Source organism: Salmo salar, chromosome ssa04 (genome assembly GCF_905237065.1).
Source record: "Salmo salar chromosome ssa04, Ssal_v3.1, whole genome shotgun sequence".
NCBI lineage: Eukaryota > Metazoa > Chordata > Actinopteri > Salmoniformes > Salmonidae > Salmo > Salmo salar.
In genome coordinates this window covers 4288993-4309307 of record NC_059445.1, presented here as the reverse complement: position 1 = coordinate 4309307, position 20315 = coordinate 4288993, and the positions used below count along the sequence as shown (strand labels likewise).

Below are 20315 nucleotides of genomic sequence, written 5' to 3'. Positions count from 1 at the left end.
AACCAATCTGATCTCACTGGACAGCAGCACAAACACTCTGTACAAGAGAACACCGTGAACCAATCTGATCTCACTGGACAGCAGGAGACACAGCGACCGTTCAAACCTCCAGATTTAACTCAGAAATTTAAATCTGACCTCCGCTTGTTCACCAAATCCTATGAAGACAGAAGAGATGGAGAGAACATCAAGTTCATTGCAGCAGTTATACCAGATATCAGTGCTCCTGGATCCTCCATTCGTCTGTATCAACAAGGCAGTCTCATCACCACCAACTTCCTGCTGGGATTAAAACCTGATCCAGTCCAGGTAGCAGAGATAAAACAGAGCTGTGTCCTCCTGAAGTTTCCACAGTCAACCATCAGAAGACCTGAGAGATACAGAGTAGAGTACAGAGTCATGACTACTGGTCTTATCAAGGTTAGCAAACGGCCATGGAATGAGGTAGTGACCCTGGCTCCTGCAGAAACCTGTGTAGTGCCTGGTTTGAAACCGTTCACACTGTACCAGATCAGGTACTCTGTTATAGAACACTCTGGTATGAGTGACTTCAGCAAGGTCATTGAGGTCAAGACCCTGAGATCCCCACCTGAACATCTGTATGTGAGCCGGCTGCTGAACAAAACAAAGGAAACCATCAAAGTGACTTGGCTCCAGCCTGAGTGTAATGATGGTGCCTCTGTACTCCACTACAAAGTGGACTATAAGGAGGCAGGACTGGAGGGCTGGTCTACCATGGTAACAGAGGGACCTGAATGTAAATGCATCATATCTCTGAACCTCAGTACCTGCTACAGAGTCAGAGTGTCAGCTGTCTATGGAGAAGGAGACACCAGTGAAACCAGCAGAGAGACAGATGTCCCAGTCAATGGTGAGCTACATCAAGTCAATCTATCTTGACATGCATGTGAAAAATATTTTAATATTTAAGACATCGTTCTGGCTGAAATTAAATGAAAATAATGAGTTGTCGATCTGTGAAGTATATTGGACTATCATAGATCGATAATCACTGTTACATAGTGTCTATCATTGTTATAACATCACATCATTACTGGTGTTACATAGGGACATTTATTTCGCTAGTTTGTTAATACCCTGACCAAATATTTTGGTACACAGGTATTTTAATCAACAATTTACTTCTTAGTCTGGTACATAGACCTCTCAGAGAGAAAGGCCTCCCTCCTCCTAGAAGTGCTGAAACTCCAACCAGAGAAGAAACCAGTAGAGCTGAAGGGCTGGTCAGATGAAGAGAGTGAAGTGAGGAGTTTCCTTCAGTGTCTGTCCTACATCTCACAGCTGAGGTGAGTCTGAACATGTGTGGTGGTTAGTGATTATGTGATGCTAGTTGTTATTATCTTGTAGAAACATTTGACATATAAATCTCAAGTGTTGGTAAATCTTGTAGCGGTATTGTTAGAGAGGGGTAAAGGTAAAGAATTTGTTGGGGCGCCAGGCAGCTATTAACCCTGCAGAAAGGAAAAGAGTAGGATAGAGAGAGACCCACTACCAGACACACACACATCAGCAGAAGAGACTGTCTAGAGTGTAGGCTGTTAGCCAGATAGCCAGTGGAGAGAAAAGATAAGACACACCATATAAAACACCCATCACAGCACAGGGGAAACCCCACCAATAATACCTCATACAATAATGATGGCAGAGCAATTTAACGGCAACTTCATAGAAACAATTTACAAGAAAGAACCCAGTCATCAACATTAGAGGATTTGTAATAATCTGTATTACTTCCCAGTGGAGGAGTGCAGAGTGTATGAATGGTGGGGGGTCATAGACAAACAAAGGCCTTAAAATGTCCAAAATGTTCTGGGCCACATGTCATTAGTACCACATCAATACAGTTCAAATAACAAGATACAATAAACTGGCAAGCAACCTCCCTTTAACCTCTCTAGGGTAGGGGGCAGTATTTTGACGTCCGGATGAAGAAGGTGCCCAGAGTAAACTGCCTGCTACTAAGGCCCAGAAGCTAAGATATGCATATTATTAGTGGATTTGGATAGAAAACACTGAAGTTCCTAAAACTGTTTGAATGATGTCTGTGAGTATAACAGAACTCATATGGCAGTCAAAAACCTGAGGAAATATCCAACCAGGAAGTGTGGAAATCTGAGGTTTGTAGTTTTTCAAGTGATTCCCTATCTAGTATACAGTGTCAGTGGGGTCATTTTGCACTTCCCAAAGGCTTCCACTAGATGTCAACAGTCTTTAGAACGTTGTAACATGCTTCTACTGTGAATGGGGAGAGAATAAGAGCCATTGGAATCAGATGACGGAGAAAATGACATGAGCTCAGTGGCGCGAACTCACGTGAGATTTAGCTGTGTTCCTTTTCTTTTTTGAAGACTAAGGAATCGTCCGGTTGGAATATTATGGAAGATTTATGATAAAAACATCCTAAAGATTGATTCTATACATCGTTTGACATGTTTCTACGAACTGTAATGTAACTTTTTTGACTTTTTGTCTCAGCTCACTGCGTGAGCACAGTGGATTTGGATTACTCGACTGAACGCGCGAACATAAAAGGAGGTATTTGGACATAAAGGATGGACTTTATCGAAACAAATGAACATTTATTGTGGAACTGGGATTCCTGGGAGTGCATTCCGATGAAGATCATCAAAGGTAAGTGAATATTTATAATGCTATTTCTGAGTTTTGTTGACTCCATAAAATGGCTGATTTGGTTTTGTGACTGAGCGCCGTACTCAGGTTATAGCAAAGTTTGCTTTCGCTGTAAAGCTTTTTTGAAATCTGACACAGCGGTTGCATTAAGGAGAAGTGTATCTATAATTCTTTGAATAACAGTTGAATATTTTATCAACGTTTATGATGAGTATTTCTGTAAATTGATGTGCTCATTAACCGGAAGTTTTGGGAGGCAAAACATTTCTGAACATTACACGCCAATGTAAAATGGGGTTTTTGGATATAAATATGAACTTTATCGAGCAAAACATACATGTATTGTGTAACATGAAGTCCTATGAGCGCCATCTGATGAAGATCATCAAAGGTTAGTGATTTCATTTTAGCTGCATTTCTGGTTTTTGTGACTCCTCTCCTTGCTTGGAAAATGGCTGTGGTTTTTCTTGCTTCGGCGCTGTCCTAACATAATCTAATGTTATGCTTTCGCCGTAAAGCCTTTTTGAAATCGGACAATGTGGTTGGATTAACGAGAAGTGTATCTTTAAAATGGGATATAATAGTTGTATGTTTGAGAAATTTGAATTATGAGATTTTTGTTGTTTTGAATTTGGCGCCCTGCTATTTCACTGGCTGTTGAATAGTGTGTCCTGCTAGCGACGCTAGCGTCCCACATACCCCAGAGAGGTTAACTAAAATGTCAACCTAAATAAGTCTGGCAGGGCAATAATAGTCCAGCAATGCTGAACCTCAAAAGGAAGAGCATTGAAAACAATAATAAAGTCTGCTGCAGTGTAAAGCACTGGAGAGAGAGAGGGGAGAGAGAGAGAGGAGGGGGGGACAGACGGCGGGGGGGAGAGAGGGGAAGAGAGAGAAAGAGAGGGAAGAGGGAAAATAAACCAGAGTTCTGCAGCACACTATCAAACTGCTCCCCAGAGAGCTTCCTTTCTGACTGCTGATGCAAAGTGGGAGTCGGTGAAGGCTCCATATAAAACTACACATGTTGGTGAATCTGGGAACATTTATCAGCCCATTTCCTGACATAACTAATGTTGCATTACTAAATGTCACAGATAAATCATGTGAATGTCTCTAAAATTAAATACTTTAACATATAACCAAAGCACATTATGTAAATGTATAACTACTTCATATATCTCTAACTATGACTGGTTTCATGTGTTCATCCATTTCTGAATCAGCTGTTTACTGTCCTTGTTGCAGATTCTATCCAGACTGGTCTGATCCCTCAAAGCAGATCAAGTTCCTGGTGGATCTCCTGTCTCAAGCAGCAGAGTGGGAGGAGCAGACAGGAGAGAAGACACTGAAGCTGGTATCATCAGTGTGTACTTACAACACTTTCCCCTTCTGTGACTCGTATTATGATGATGATGAGATCAAGGAATATCAATGTGATTTCCTGCTGGATCTGTACTCACATGTGAAGGACTATCAGACTCAAAAAGGCAGGAGTGTCCTTCCAGCATTACAGCCAGTTTACCAGTCAGCCAGTCCTGCAGTCTGGTCCATAGACCTCTCAGAGAGAAAGGCCTCCCTCCTCCTAGAAGTGCTGAAACTCCAACCAGAGAAGAAACCAGTAGAGCTGAAGGGCTGGTCAGATGTAGAGAGTGAAGTGAGGAGTTTCCTTCAGTGTCTGTCCTACATCTCACAGCTGAGGTGAGTCTGAACATGTGTGTTGGTATATCTGTTTTTTTATACATGTTTTATATATTTTTATTTTATTTATACGAAGATTTGTTGACATAACACATGTTGCGTTAGTATTCAGAATATGACTGAGGTTAAAGGTCAAACTGTCAGCTTTGTCAGGGCATTTTCACCGAGCCAAAACAACAACGAATGTGTCACTGTCCCAATACATTTGGACGTCACTGTCTCCTAAATGTCTGATTCGATGTCCCACATGTTTTGCAGTTTCAGCTGTGATGATGACAGGTTCTTCCAGACTGTGTGTGAATCCATCCCTGTGAGGTCCAGAGAGGAGGACCAGCAGTTGGCCTCTCTCCTCCAGGCCTTGGGCTCCACCCTGTCACTGGGAGGAGAGTTACCCAGGAAAACCTGCAGGTCTGTGGGGAGAGTCCTGGGTCTCTGTGCCTCCAGAGTGGACCTCACTCTCACCCCCAGCAAGATCTCTCTCCAAGGAGCCTTACTTCTTTTGAGACATGAGTCAAAGCTGCACAAGCTCAGGTATGTTCAGTAAGACAGCTTTTACAGGTCTATTGAACAGTTGATTTTCCTACTGAGTATTTATCTGACAAGGTTTCTCTGTTTCAAGTAACTTAAGGTTTGTCTTTTCATTCCAGGCTGAATGTGGGTATGGCAGTGAAACTGTCCAGACTGGTTATGAGGACAGAGAGAGGTGCTCCTCCACTGACTGTCCCAGAACTCTCCCTGGTCCTAAAGAGCAGCCAGCCACCAGAGAGAGTGTTATCCAGGGCTCTGAGTAGTGTGGCGTCCCTGCTGAGACTCTGGAGGGTTCAGTGTCTGGACCTGACTGACTTCTGGATCCAGGGTCACTCTCTCATCACACTGCTGTGTCACCAGGGACCTCTCTCTCTCAGGTCAGTCTGAAGCTGATGTTTTTTAAATAGAAATAGTAACTTCATTCATGTGTTTTTCTTCATATTTCTGACTGCCTGTATGTTCCAACCTCCTAGACTGAACTCAGACACTCTGCAGCAGCTGACTGTAGTTGTGTATGAAGCTCAGGACAAGGACTTGACTCAGTGGTTCCTGGAGAAGGTTGGTGGAGACCTGACCTCCTGCAGGCTGGACTGGGAAGTGCTTCTCTCTCTGCTGCAGCATTCAACCCACAACATCACTGTGGACCTCAGGAAGAACCGGCTTCTAGAGAAGAACATCTCAGATCTTCTCCCCTTTCTGGGAAGAGTTACTCTCAAGAGGTGGGAGAACTTCTTTCTCTATTCGGACTTTCTGGAAATAATAAAATAACTATTTGTATCCAGTGACATGTTGTTCTGAGTTGTCCTCTGTAATATCATTATGGTTTTATTCAAGAGGTGGGAGATCTTTATTCAATATTTATAGACGTTAATTATTAATGTCCTATCCAGCCAGTTGTTACTATGTAAGTTATTCTTTATAAAACCTTGACATAACCACAACAATCCATTCTCCATGTTTGTTCAGGTCCAGTTCCAGCTTTGTAAAGTCCTCCATCACACAGATCTATGACAGTAGAGCCAGTGACTGTGTGTCCAGTTTGTTGAGGTCTTCAGACCATTGGATCAACCTGAACAGCAGAGAGCTGGACAGAGTGGACTGTACTGCTCTGTGTTTTACCCTGCAGCACAGCCTCCAAGTCAAAGTCAACCTGCTGTGGACCTCCATACCACCGGGGGAGATAGAGAGCATCCTGCCTCTTCTGGACAGAGTCTCCCAACTCAGGTTTAGTTGACACTCTATGACCCTGCTAGAATGGATAGAACTATGAGGCTTTCCACTTCTTGACTGATTTAACCTCTAACCCTAAACTTAGTGTAATGTACTATCCTTAACATTATCCAAAATGGCATAGCAGTCGGATGTGTGTTTTGTCTTGTCCCATGTAAATATCATTTTTTTCCTCTTTTGTTTTTCATATTTATATCTTAATCTCACTTTCCTTCAACGGACTGAATATACTCTCCTGCAACCCTCCTCACCCAATGTGGTACGGATCTGCTATTTGTATTCTCTAGAACTGGAACCCCCATCAGAAGCTAGCCAGCTGACTTGCTACTAGTAGACAGTTAGCCACTGCTAGCCGTCTTCACCGTTACTCTTGTTCACCAGCAAGCCTCAGCTCGGTCAATACCTGCCAGTCTGCACAGCGCGATATCAACCCAGAGCATATCGGACTGCTTTTTCTCTACCACATCTCCGGATTCCTACCGCAAGCTGTGAACCTCTACACTGGATCATCGCAGCTAGCTAGCTGCTGTCCGAGTGGCTACTCCTGGCTAACGTCGCTGTCCCGAAGCAAGCACCAGTTAGCCTTGAGCTAAGCTCGAGCTAGGCCCATCTCCCGGCTAGCCGAAGTGGTCCACCAGCCAATTCTTGCGCTACAATACCTATTTTGCCAATTGGCCTGGACCCTTTACTGCTGACACGAAGCCCCACCGATCCATCACGACTACAACCCTAAATCCGTAACCATGGGCACCCTCTTAGATATCATCCTGACCAACTTACCCTCTAAATACCCCTCTGCTGTCTTCAACAAGGATCTCAGTGATCTCTGCCTCATCGCCTGCATCCGTAATGGGTCCGCGGTCCAACGACCACCCCTCATCACTGTCAAACCAATATACACAGTCAGTTAGGAAAACTAAGGCTAGCTTTTTCAAACAGAAATTTGCATCATGTAGCACTAACTCCAAAAAGTTTTGGGACACTGTAAAGTCCATGGAGAATAAGAGCACCTCCTCCCAGCTGCCCACTGCACTGAGGCTAGGAAACACTCACCACGGATTAATCTACTATAATCGATAATTTCAATAAGCATTTGTCTACTGCTGGCCATGCTTTCCACCTAGCTACCCCTACCCCCAAATCCAGACGGCTGGTGTTCTGAAAGAGCTGCAAAATCTGGATCCCTACAAATCTGCCGGGCTAGACAATCTGGACCCTCTCTTTCTAAAATTATCTGCCGAAATTGTTGCAAGCCCGTTCAACATCTCTTTCGTATCGTTTGAGATCCCCCTCTTCAAAGGGGGATAAACTCTCGACCCAAACTGTTATAGACCTATATCCATCCTGCCCTGCCTTTCTAAAATCTTTGAAAGCCAAGTTATCAAACAGATCACCGACCATTTCGAATCCCACCGTACTTTCTCCACTGTGCAATCTGGTATCCGAGCTGGTCACGGGTGCACCTCAGCCACGGTCAAGGTCCTAAACGATATCATAACCTACATCGATAAAAGACAGTACTGTGCAGCCATCTTACTTCGACCTGGCCAAGGCTTTCGACTCTGTCAATCACCGCATTCTTATCGGCAGACTCAATTGCCTTGGTTTCTCAAATGACTGCCTCGCCTGGTTCACCAACTACTTCTCAGATAGAGTTCAGTGTGTCAAATCGAAGGGCCTGTTGTCCGGACCTCTATGGGGGTGCCACAGGGTTAAATTCTTGGGCTGACTCTTTTCTCTGTATATATCAATGATGTCGCTCTTGCTGCTGATGATTCTCTGATCCACCTCTACGCACACAACACCATTCTGTATACATCTGGCCCTTCTTCGGACACTGTCTTAACAAACCTCCAAACAAGCTTCAATGTCATACAACATTCCTTCCGTGGCCTCCAACTGCTTTTAAATGCTAGTAAAACTAAGTGCTGCCCGCACCTGCCTTCCCGACTAGCATCACTACTCTGGACGGTTCTGAATATGTGGACAACTACAAATACCTAGGTGTCTTGTTAGACTGTAAACTCTCCTTCCAGACTCATATTAAGCCTCTCCAATCCAAAATTAAATCTAGAATCAGCTTCCTATTTCACAACAAAGCCTCCTTCACTCATGCTGCCAAACATACCCTCATAAAACTGACTATCCTACCGATCCTTGACTTCAGTGATGTCATTTACAAAATAGCCTCCAACACTCTACTGTAGTTTATCACAGTTCCATCCGTTTAATTACTAAAGCCCCATATACTACCCAACACTGCGACCTGTATGCTCTCGTTGGCTGGCCCTCGCTTCATATTCATTGCCAAACTCACTGGCTCCAGGTCATCTATAAGTATATCCTAGGTAAAGCCCCACCTTATCTCAGCTCACTGGTCACCATAGCAACGCCCACCCGTAGCACGTGCTCCAGCAGGTATATTTCACTGGACATCCCCAAAGCCACCACTTTTTTGGCCGCCTTTCCTTCCAGTTCTCTGCTGCCAATGACTGGAACGAATTTCAAAAATCACTGAAGCTGGAGACCCATATCTCCCTCTCTAACTTTAAACATCAGCTGTCAGAGCAGCTTATCGATCACTGTACCTGTACACAGCCCATCCGTAAATAGCCCATCCAACTACCTCATCCCCATATTATTATTTATTTTGTTGCTCTTTTGCACCCCAGTATCTTTACTTGCACATCATCATCTGCACATCTATCACTCCAGTGTTTAATTGCTTACATTTTAATTATTTTTGCCTCTATGGCCTATTTATTGCCTTACCTCCCTACTCTTCTACTCTTCTACATTTGCACACACTGTACATAGATTTTTCTATTGTGTTATTGACTGTACGTTTGTTTATGTGTAACTCTGTGTTGTTTTTGTCACACTGCTTTGCTTTATCTTGGCCAGGTCACAGTTATAAATGAGAACTTGTTTTCAAATGGCCTACCTGGTTAAATAAAGGTGAAATTAAAAATAAAAATAAAGTAGGGGCTAGGGATCAACTGGCTTTAGAGGAAGTAGGGGCTAGGGACCAACCGGCTATAGAGGAAGTAGGGGCTAGGGACCAACCAGCTATAGAATAAGTAGGGGCTAGAGTCCAACCAGCTATAGAGGAAGTAGGGGCTAGGGACTAACCAGCTTTTGAGGTTAAATAAAGGTGAAATATAATTCAAATGTAAAATATATTTAAAAAAAAATGTAATTATAAGGGAAAAATTATAACATTTGTTGAAGATGAATGAAAAATAAAACACCAATATAATAAAAATAAATAAATAAATAACCAAAATAAAATAATACCTCAGCTAGGGGTGGAATGGTAAACATGATAAACAGAGTTGTAGTTTATCAGTGTTGTGATGTGTAAATAAGTCTGTCTGTTTCTCTGTCTCTCTCTCTCTCTGTAGTGTTGACAGGAAGTTACTGCTGAGTTTCCTCCAGTGCTGTGCTGCCTCTCAGATCCAGCAGGGGGCACCATCACCACCACAAACAGCAGTATGGCTGCTCAGGTCTCTGCACTACAGGCTGGACTTCTCCTACTCCTCCTCTGTGGACCTGTCAGCTCAGGACCAGGAGAAGGCTCTGTGTCTGACCACTGACCACTGCAGGGACATCAGCTCTGTTCTGAAGCAGAACCAACACAGCACCCAGCTGGTCCAGAACCAGGTCCAGCTCATCCTAAGAGACTGTGAGGTGGAGGACAGAGCACTGAGGGAGCTGCTTCCCATCCTGCATATTGTCAAGCTGAGGTTAGACACACAAAGACAAACATTTGACCAACTAGTTTATCAGTAGGAGTTAGACCTACTCTGTGTCATAATGTTGTCTCTGCTTCTTGTCCTCTCAGCCCCAGCAAAGCTCTGCTACTTCAGCTGCTGGACCTTGTGTGTGAGGGGATTGAAGAGGGGCTGCTGAGGCACACAGAGTCCCTGTGCAGAGCCCTGGATGGGGAGCTGGACCTCAGTGAGACCAGGCTGGACCAGAAGGCCTGTGGATCTCTGGCCCTGGTTCTGGAACACTCAGAGGGTCTGTCAGAACTGGACCTCAGCCACTGTCAACTCACAGACCACCACCTACAGCCCCTGATCACACACCTGCATAAAGTACAAGTCCTGGAGTGAGTGGCTTTCAGTGTGTGTGTGTGTGTGTGTGTGTGTGTGGATGTGTTTAACTATACTTTTGGGGACCAGAATAGAATAGTAAACAAACAAAATTTGACCAACTGGGGACATTTTGTTGGTCCCCACAAGGTCAAATGCTATTTCTAGGGGGTTTAGGATTATTAAGGTTAGAATTAGTGTTAGAATTAGGATTAGGATCTATGGTTAGGATTAGGATCTAGGGTTAGGTTTTTATTTAAGGTACGGGTTAGGGTCTGAATTGTATGTCCCCACAAGGTTATTTGTACAAGACTGTGTGTATGTCACTACATGATAAATGTCCGATCTCTCCCTCTCTCCCTCTCTCTCTGTGTCTCTCTCTCGCTCGCTCCCTCTCTCCCTCTCTCTCTGTCTTTCTCTCTCTCCCTGTCTCTCCCTCTCTCTCTCGGTGTCTCTCTCTCGCTCTGTCCCTCTCTCTCTGTCTCTCTTGTAGCCTGAGTCACAATGACATCACTGATGCTCTGACTGACAGAATACTCCAACTGGTCTCTACCAACACTTCAATACACACCGTACGGTAAGGGTGTGTGTGACGGTGAGCAGAGCATGTGTGTGTGTGAGATCATATGGGTGTGTCTGTTGCTGAGGACAACTGTTGGAGGATAATAATAACAACATTCAAATAATAATAATAATGCTTTTTTTCTCTACAGACTCTTCAACAACAGAATCATGAACAGCACCGCTTTCCTGACAGACAAGAGGTTTGAGATCTGATTAAACATCAGGTCTTAGTCCAGGAAGAGGAAGAGATGGCTGTTAGGTCTTGGTCCAGGAAGAGGAAGAGGAAGAGATGGCTGTTAGGTCTTGGTCCAGGAAGAGGAAGAGATGGCTGTTAGGTCTTAGTCCAGGAAGAGGAAGAGATGGCTGTTAGGTCTTGGTCCAGGAAGAGGAAGAGATGGCTGTTAGGTCTTAGTCCAGGAAGAGGAAGACATGGCTGTTAGGTCTTAGTCCAGGAAGAGGAAGACATGGCTGTTAGGTCTTAGTCCAGTTAGAGGAAGACATGGCTGTTAGGTCTTAGTCCAGGAAGAGGAAGAGATGGCTGTTAGGTCTTAGTCCAGGAAGAGGAAGACATGGCTGTTAGGTCTTAGTCCAGTTAGAGGAAGAGATGGCTGTTAGGTCTTAGTCCAGGAAGAGGAAGACATGGCTGTTAGGTCTTAGTCCAGTTAGAGGAAGACATGGCTGTTAGGTCTTAGTCCAAATCAAAATCAAATGTTATTGGTCAGATACACATGGTTAGCAGATGTTATTGTGAGTGTAGTGAAATGCTTATGCTTCTAGATCCGCCAGTGCAGCAGTATCTAACAGGTAATATCTAACAACTCCACAACAAAACCTAATACACACAGTCTTATAAAGGAATGAGATGAGAATATATAAATATATAATATATGGATGAGCAGTGACAGAGCGGCTAAGATGCAATAGATAGTAAAGAATAGATAGTGAAGGATACAGTATATACATATGAGATGAGTAATGTGAGATATGTAAACATTCTTAAAGTGGCATTATTAAAGTGGCTAGTGTTCCATTTATTAACGTGGCCAATGATATCAAGTCTGTAGATAGGCAGCCACCTCTCTGTGCTAGTGGTGGCTGTTTAACAATCTGATGGCCTTGAGACAGAAGCTGTTTTTCAATTTTTCTGTCCCAGCTTTGATGCACCTGTACTGACCTCGCCTTCTGAGGTGAACAGGCAGTGGCTCGGGTGGTTATTGTCCTTGATGATCTTTTTTGCCTTCCTGTGACATCGGGTGTTGTAGGTGTCCTGGAGGGCAGATAGTTTGCCCCTGGTGATGCGTTGTGCAGACCGCACCACCCTCTGGAGAGCCCTGCGGTTGCGGGCAGTGCAGTTACCGTACCAGGCGTTGATACATCCCAACAGGATGCTCTCAATTGTGCATCTGTAAAAGTTAGTGAGGGTTTTAGGTGACAAGACATTTTTTTTCAGCCTCCTGAGGTTGAAGAGGTGCTTCTTCACCACACTGTCCATGTGCGTGGACCATTTCAGTTTGTCCGTGACATGTACACCGAGGAACTTAAAACTTTCCACCTTCTCCACTACTGTCCCGTCAATGTGGATGGGGGGGTGCTCCCTCTGCTGTTTCCTGAAGTCCATGATCATCTCTTTTGTTTTGTTGACATTGAGTGAGAGGTTACTTTCCTGACACCACACTCCGAGGGCCCTCACCTCCTCCCTGTAGCCTGTCTCGTCGTTGTTGGTAATCAACTGTAGTGTCGTCTGAAAACTTGATGATTGAGTTGGAGTGTGGTGCAAACTTGATGATTGCATGGCCACACAGTCGTGGGTGAACAGGAGAGGGCTGAGAACGCACCCTTTTGGAGATGTTGTTTCCTACCTTCACCACCTGGGGGGCGGCCCGTCAGGAAGTCCAGGACCCAGTCGTACAGGGCTGGGTCGAGACCCAGGGTCTCAAGCTTAATGATGAGTTTGGAGGGTACTATGGCAGAGGAATAGATGGTTGATAGGTCTTAGTCCTGACAGAGGAAAAGAAGATGGATGTTAGTTCTTAGTCCAGACAGAGGAAAAGAAGATGGATGTTAGGTCTTCGTCCAGACAGAGGAAGAGAAGATGGATGTTAGTTCTTAGTCCAGACAGAGGAAAAGAAGATGGATGTTAGGTCTTCGTCCAGACAGAGGAAGAGAAGATGGATGTTAGATCTTTGTCCAGACAGAGGAAGAGAACATGAATGTTAGGTCTTCTTCCAGACAGAGGAAGAGAAGATGGATGTTAGGTCTTCGTCCAGACAGAGGAAGAGAAGATGGATGTTAGGTCTTAGTCCAGACAGAGGAAGAGAAGAAGGATGTTGAACATGGACAGAGTAGTAGGCAAGGCCCAGTTCTGTAACATTGTAGTAACAGAGGAACATGGGTAGGAAGGCCCCAATCACTCTCTCTCTCATTCTCACACACTCATAGAAGGTTCAGTCTCACCCACACGTGGAACACAAAGAAGAATGAAGATTGAGAGAGAATTGACATTGATTAAAGAAAATAATAATAAGAAGAAGAAATGAATTGGGAATTTATGAATATAATAATGAAAGGTTAAATATGTTAAATGTTGGAAGCATTGGGAAACATATAGTGGGAGATATTAAAAGGTGATTCAAGTAATGCAGTAAAATGGTTCAGAATGTTTTAATGTTGGTTGCTTTAAGGTACGATGCTTGTAGACTGTGTTGGTAGGTTTAAAGGACAAGGCCTTATGGTCTGTAGGAGGTTGGTAATGACATGTTATAATGATGAAATGGTATAATGTTGAAGGGTTTTAAAAATGTTGAATGTTTAGGAAGTAATGGGAAGAATAGGTTCGAGTGGGATTATAATTGAGAAGGGAATGTTAATGTTTAAAAATGAATGTTTAGAAATAAATGTTTTAAAAGTTAATGATAATGGAGTGTACTGAGGGTGCTATCTTGCTTTGGGAATCCCCCGGTCAGAGCAGCCAGGAGGAGGCATCCTGTCTAGACGTCCTGCCTATGTGAGGAAAGATGGGGGTTAGTGGGTGCTGAAAGAGCACCTTTTGAGTGATGGCCACATTAGGTGCTAACCACTGAATGCATCATTGGAGCAGGTGTTAGCCACAATGAGTTAACAGAAAGGAAGATGGAGGGTATAAAGGAGGCATCATTCTGGAGAAGGGTACGACTCTCTATTAGCTTCAACAACCTGTGGACTGATGGAAGAAGATTTCTGCTGTAGCTTTTTAGCTTGAAATGTATTTTTATATATATTAAACTCATATTTAGATTTATATTATACTCATATTTAGATTTGTATTATACTCATATTTAGATTTATATTATACTCATATTTAGATTTATAGCTTGAAATACATTCCGTTTTTTATTATTCTCATATTTAGATTTGTATTATTCTCAGTTAAAGTAAAATTCTAGGAGGGATCCTTAAGGTTTCCTCAATGATAGAAGTGTGTTAAAGTAGCTGGTAGAGTTTTTAGACGCCAACTGAGGGACTGATCATCCTGAGGGGGGAGATAAAAAACAGTATATAAAGTTGTAGAAGGTAAGAACCTGTTTTTCTATGTATTAATTACTGTGCTTCTCATAAAGTTGTAAAAATACAAAACATATTGTATTGGCAATAAGGGTATAGTTAAGGGCGTTGAAGGTGTCTATCAATTTAATTTACTGTTGATGTTGCTTATCATTGATTGGCGATGTTAATTTGTGATTGACTGATTGATCTGGAATATTTTATCCATGTTTCTGGAATGTTGAATAAAGTTGCTTTATTGTTCTGAAACCCTGTGTCATCAAAGAGTCATACAAGTTCATGTCGTTTTACTTTCAGTTTCTGAAATAGACTTAAATAATTGAGGATTTTTTGCATCTGGTTAGTTAGTCTAGAGGAGACCTGAGTAGCTGGTATAAATAAAATACAATTTGATTGGTCACATACACATATTTAGCAGATGTTATTGGAGGTGTAGCGAAATGCTTGACAGAGTCGTAAGAGGGGTGATTCTGGGCTAAACCAACCCAGTTTACAGGGGGCACCCCGTCATAGTGCTCTACAGCAGAAACTCGGTCCTGGATCATCCTGAAGAGGTGCAGGGTTTATAGAGTGAGGGCGAGGCAGCATAGGCATTAGGCTCTGAAGATAGCCCACTTTACTGTAAGGCCCTTACTGTTGAGTCTGAGGATAGCCCACTTTACTGTAAGACCCTTACTGTTGATTCTGAGGATAGCCCACTTTACTGTAAGGCCCTTACTGTTGATTCTGAGGATAGCCCACTTTACTGTAAGGCCCTTACTGTTCAGTCTGAGGATAGCCCACTTTACTGTAAGACCCTTACTGTTGAGTCTGAGGATAGTTCACTTTACTGTAAGACCCTTACTGTTGAGTCTGAGGATAGCCCACTTTACTGTAAGACCCTTACTGTTGATTCTGAGGATAGCCCACTTTACTGTAAGACCCTTACTGTTGAGTCTGAGGATAGCCCAATTTACTGTAAGACCCTTACTGTTGAGTCTGAGGATAGCCCACTTTACTGTAAGGCCCATACTGTTGAGTCTGAAGCACAGTCCCTAGCTGTAGATTAGCTCAGTGGTAACGCAGAGCAGCAGATCTGTAGGGGTTAATGACAAGGAATTACTGGACTGCAATTGGGTACGCAGGGTAGAGTTGAGTGGTTAATCCTGCAGACAATTTGGGGGCTCGTCTGGGATTGATTCGTGGGAATCAGGATTATCCTGGGAATATTTCGGGATATAGGAAATATCCAGAATAGTGGAGAACTCAGGAGATATTCTTATAACTTTGTGGAAGCTTTGTAGGTGATCTATTTAATTATTCATTATCCATGCTACATAACTACTAGTTAATAATGGATTATTGATTCATTTACCTTTATTAGATAATTCTCTTATCACACACTGAAACGTGCACTCATGGCTTCAGCAAAGAGAGAACTGGGGGACTGTCATCTGCAGCACCCTTATAACCTCTGACTGCATTCCCCATTAGTAAACAATGTTTTCAAGAAATGTTGATTCTGTCTGAAATTGTGTTTATTTTGTCTGTGAACTTGAGTCATGTGTGGGGTCATGGAGGGAAGATTCTGCACATGCACAATAAAGTGTTAGTTTTGTCTGAGTTCAATCAGTAGCACACATCTCAACTTCTCATTGTGTGTGTGTGTGTGTGTGTGTGTGTGTGTGTGTGTGTTGTGATTTTTGTGGTATGTAAATTATTTTATAACTGCCTGGTCAAAAATGACCATAAGACAATCTTTGTACCCTGGTGGTGTACAGCTTTCATGGAAATATGAACAAAGGTGATGTTTCACTTTTTGTAATGTTGGGGTCACTCTAGGAAAAGTCATCACATTTCACGTTGAAAAAATATCATTTAGGGGGTTTACTCTGCTGTTAAACAGAGCAGCGGGTCATTTTTTACCCTCAAGACAACACAAGGGTTAAATAGAGGGAGAGATGTCAGATGTATTTAAACATTACATTTGTGTTTGTCATATTGGTTTATGGGAGATGTTCATGGGCAGATCATTGTAGTTCAGATGGTACTGAAGTGAAGCTGCCTGATGGATGTCCAGCTGTTTATTTTCTATAAAGTGAAGTGAACTTATTCCTGTCTCCTGCCTGCATTATTCCCAACCCTATCCTGAGTGACTAAGAACCCATTTTTCCTCTTACAGTATCAAACATAGCAAACTACAATATTTGATCCAACATATTTGTGTTTAGTCCTTGACAGTGTCATCAACAAAACTGATTGAATGTTCAACCAACTATTTTTCTCCAGAGTCTGTGCGGCTTGTGGATGGAGCTGGTCTCTGCTCTGGGAGAGTGGAGGTGAAGTCCAATCATTCCTGGGCCTCAGTGTGTGAAGCTGACTTTGACCGGCAGGATGCAGAGGTAGTCTGTGGAGAGCTTGGCTGTGGGGCTCCTGCAGCTTTACAGGGGGGCCTCTATGGAGAAGGTGAGGGTCAGACCTGGGATAAAGAGTTCCAGTGTAAAGGCAAAGAGTCCCTTCTCCTGGACTGTGACACCTCAGACAGAGAAAACAACACCTGCCTACCTGGTAATGCTGTTGGACTCACCTGCTCAGGTAAGAAACAGTTTGTCACTCAAACAATATTGTTTCTCACCTGGAGTGAAGAACATGAGAGACAATATAGGTGTGTTTTAGTGAGAAAATAGTAAGATTACTGTCTCTCTCTTTTCTTTTCTCAGAGCCTGATCATGTAAGGCTGGTGGGAGGAGGCAGTCGCTGTGCTGGTGGAGTGGAGCGGTACGACCAGGGAGAGTGGAGGACTGTGGGAGCTGAAGACTGGGACAAGACCAGGACTAATGTAGCTGCAGTAGTGTGTAGACAGCTGGGTTGTGGCTCCACTGTTTCAGCACTACCTGGAAACACCACTAGAGGGAATAACATTATATGTTATGGATCTGAGCCTTCACTGAGGGATTGTTATAGAATGTATGATATCCTTCCTGGACTCACAGTGATATGCTCAGGTAATAACAAGATATTATAATTACATTCAACTTATTTCCTTCATTCATACAACTTCCTCTGCACCTCTCATGATGACTGTTTAGATTGTAAATCTGCTTTGCTAAATAGATCATTCATTCAAGTAGGAATCAAATACAACTTAAATATCCCAGAATGCTTTTGTATTTGAGTGTTATCTCAGTGACTGCCTCTACTCACTACCACTGTCACATGTCATGTTATAGTCATATCTATATTGGGAAAGTAGTTGAGGAGCTACGTTTTCTTTTTCTCTCCTCTTGTTCCAGATGTCCTGCTTAAGCCTGATATCAACATATGTTGTCTCAGTGACTGTAGGCCCACTACTCATGTTGCCCTGTGATGGAGGGTGGATAGCACTGTTACATGCTGATGTTATTGTCATATCTATAGGAATCTAGTTGAAGAGGTTTTTTGTTCTCTTTGATTGTTACAGATCTCCTGGTCCAGCCTGATATCTCCCTGACTGACTCAATGGGAGGGGTCTCCAGGGGCCACCAGGGGCCCGAGGTGTTCAGGGACTACAGCTTCACCATCACCTGCTCCACTCAGCCACAGTACCCAGGAGGCTCCTTCCTCCTCACGTTCACCGGCTCCAACAGAACCCAGGCCCAGCCAGCTGTCAATCACTCTGCTGCCTTCCTCTTCCCTGCTGCAGATGACTCCCACCAAGGGAACTACAGATGTGTTTATGAGAATTATGTTTTCTCTCATAACTTCTCCTCTGAGAGTGAGCTCCTCTCCCTCACCATCACAGGTAACTGAACATGAACCAGACTTATAACTTTGTCATTGACAGATTTCCCACAGATCTATCTGATGATGATCAGTCCCCTCATCAAAGGTGTTTCTGTTTGCAGCCTCTCCTCTGCCAGCCTTCATCATCAGACACGTTGTAGTGCTGCTGATCCTACTGACAGCCATCACCACCTCCTACTTGTACTACAAGGTAAAGACATTTACTCAGATGTTACAAGTCATTTAAACTAGAGGGAGAGGGTGAGGGGGAGAGGGAGGGAGAGAGAATGGAGATACTAGAGAGTAAATGTCTGACTGTTGGTGCTGTGTCTCCCTAGCCCACCAGGAGGCAGAAGAGAGTGAACAGGGTGAGCAGCATGGATCTTTATGTCAATGCCATGGAGATGGTCTCTCTGAGCTCCAGAGCTGAAGCTGGACCGGGAGAGGAGAGAGCAGCCCAGGGGATGGAGTAGGAGTAGAATGAAGCTGATCCTACATGCTGATCTTAGGTCAGTTTTGTGTTTTAAATCGATGGTCAGCAGTGGACTGGTGTTTAAAATGTGGTGACAAACCTGAAGTGGTTCTAATTTTAATAATAAGTTCAGAATTAGTTAATCTTTCTAGAACCTTGGAAGAAATCTAAAAGGAGTGACTGCAACCACCATTATTCCTTTTAGTTCGATTTTACCACCAGAGAAACATGGGGTTCTGGGTAACATGGGGTTTTGGGTAACATGGGGTTTGGATAACATGGGGTTTTGGATAACATGGGGTTTTGGGTAACATGGGGTTTTGGTAACATTGGGTTCTGGGTAACATGGGGTTCTGGGTAACATTTTCTGGGTAACTTTTTGGATAACATGGGTTTTGGGGTAACATGGGTTTTGGGTAACATGGGGTTTTGGGTAACATGGGGTTTTGGATAACATGGGGTTTTGGATAACATGGGGTTTTGGTAACATTGGGTTCTGGGTAACATGGGGTTCTGGGTAACATTGGGTTCTGGGTAACATGGGGTTTTGGGTAACATGGGGTTTTGGGTAACATGGGGTTCTGGGTAACATGGGGTTCTGGGTAACATTGGGTTCTGGGTAACATGGGGTTTTGATAACATTGGGTTCTGGGTAACATGGGGTTTTGGATAACACGGGGTTCTGGGTAACATGGGGTTCTGGGTAACACGGGGTTTTGATTATTTTAAGAGTTGCTTAATTACGTCTGTTTTGTATTCCAGAATGTATTTCTTTTTGATTTTGTCTTCATGTCTTTATCTTATTTAGTGTCTCTTAGATTCTTTATCTTATTTAGTGTCTCTTAGATTCTTTATCTTATTTAGTGTCTCAGATTCTTTATCTTATTTAGTATCTCTTAATTCTTTCTATTTATTCTCTTATTCTTATCTTATTTTTCTCTTAGATTCTTTATCTTATTTAGTGTCTCTTATCTTTCATTTAGTGTCTCTTAGATTCTTTATCTTATTTATGTCTCTTAGATTCTTTATCTTATTTAGTGTCTCTTAGATTCTTTATCTTATTTAGTTCTCTTAGTTCTTGAAGTGTTTCCATTATTAGTCCATGTATTATTATAATCATCTGTTCATTCTTTGTATTTAGATTTTTTTTTTAAATAAAGGGGGTTGTTGCTTACCTCTCACGTTATTGATTATAAATGTTATAATATTGATTATGATGCAGATTGTTATGATGTTAGTAGTATATAGAACATGATGTAATTCTCTTATGATCTGTGTGTTACAGAGAATGTATAGTATTTAGTGCAGGTCTGATATACATTAGATTGTGTGGATATGTTCCAGATGAAGACCTGTTGTTCTCTAAACTGTCATGTAATCACTGAATGCTTTAAATAAACTCACAGGCTGTCAGTCTTGTGTGATTTCCCCTCCAGTTTTTTATTTCACGGTGGTCAAGGGGTTATTGATCATTAGTGATACCATCAGTGACACCAGACATCAGCTCAGCCCAGAGGTCCAGCTCAGCACCTTGACCCTTAGTGACCTCTCCCCCAGACAGACAGACAGACAGACAGACAGACAGACAGCACCTTTGATGGATCTTGTTGCCCTTGCCTCCTTACCATCTCCTGACGACTTAGTTCAAATTTAGTCTTGAGCTGGGATTAACTTCTTACATCTAGGCGTTCCTAGCCAACAGCCAATGGAATCGCAGGGCGCGAAATACAAAACAACAAAAATACCACAATTCAATTTTCTCAAACAATAAACTATTTTACACCATTTTAAAG

At 42.9% G+C, this 20315-nt stretch overlaps 1 protein-coding gene and 1 long non-coding RNA gene across 2 annotated transcripts; both read left to right on the top strand.

Moving 5' to 3' along the window:
* The first annotated feature begins 2 nt into the window (after positions 1-2).
* LOC106592755 (uncharacterized) lies at positions 3-11298 on the top strand. The gene is made up of 12 exons (XM_045716335.1): positions 3-871; positions 1151-1307; positions 3898-4350; positions 4615-4881; positions 4998-5255; positions 5352-5597; positions 5845-6102; positions 9513-9854; positions 9953-10222; positions 10699-10782; positions 10919-10993; positions 11070-11298. Exons 1-11 carry the CDS (start codon positions 400-402, stop codon positions 10980-10982), a joined length of 2871 nt encoding a protein of 956 aa, XP_045572291.1. The 5' UTR covers positions 3-399; the 3' UTR covers positions 10983-10993; positions 11070-11298.
* A 2036-nt stretch (positions 11299-13334) lies between these two features.
* On the top strand, positions 13335-14558 carry LOC123742388 (uncharacterized). Its single transcript, XR_006769516.1, has 2 exons — positions 13335-13819; positions 13867-14558. It is a non-coding gene; the product is annotated as an uncharacterized lncRNA (long non-coding RNA).
* Positions 14559-20315: the final 5757 nt, after the last annotated feature.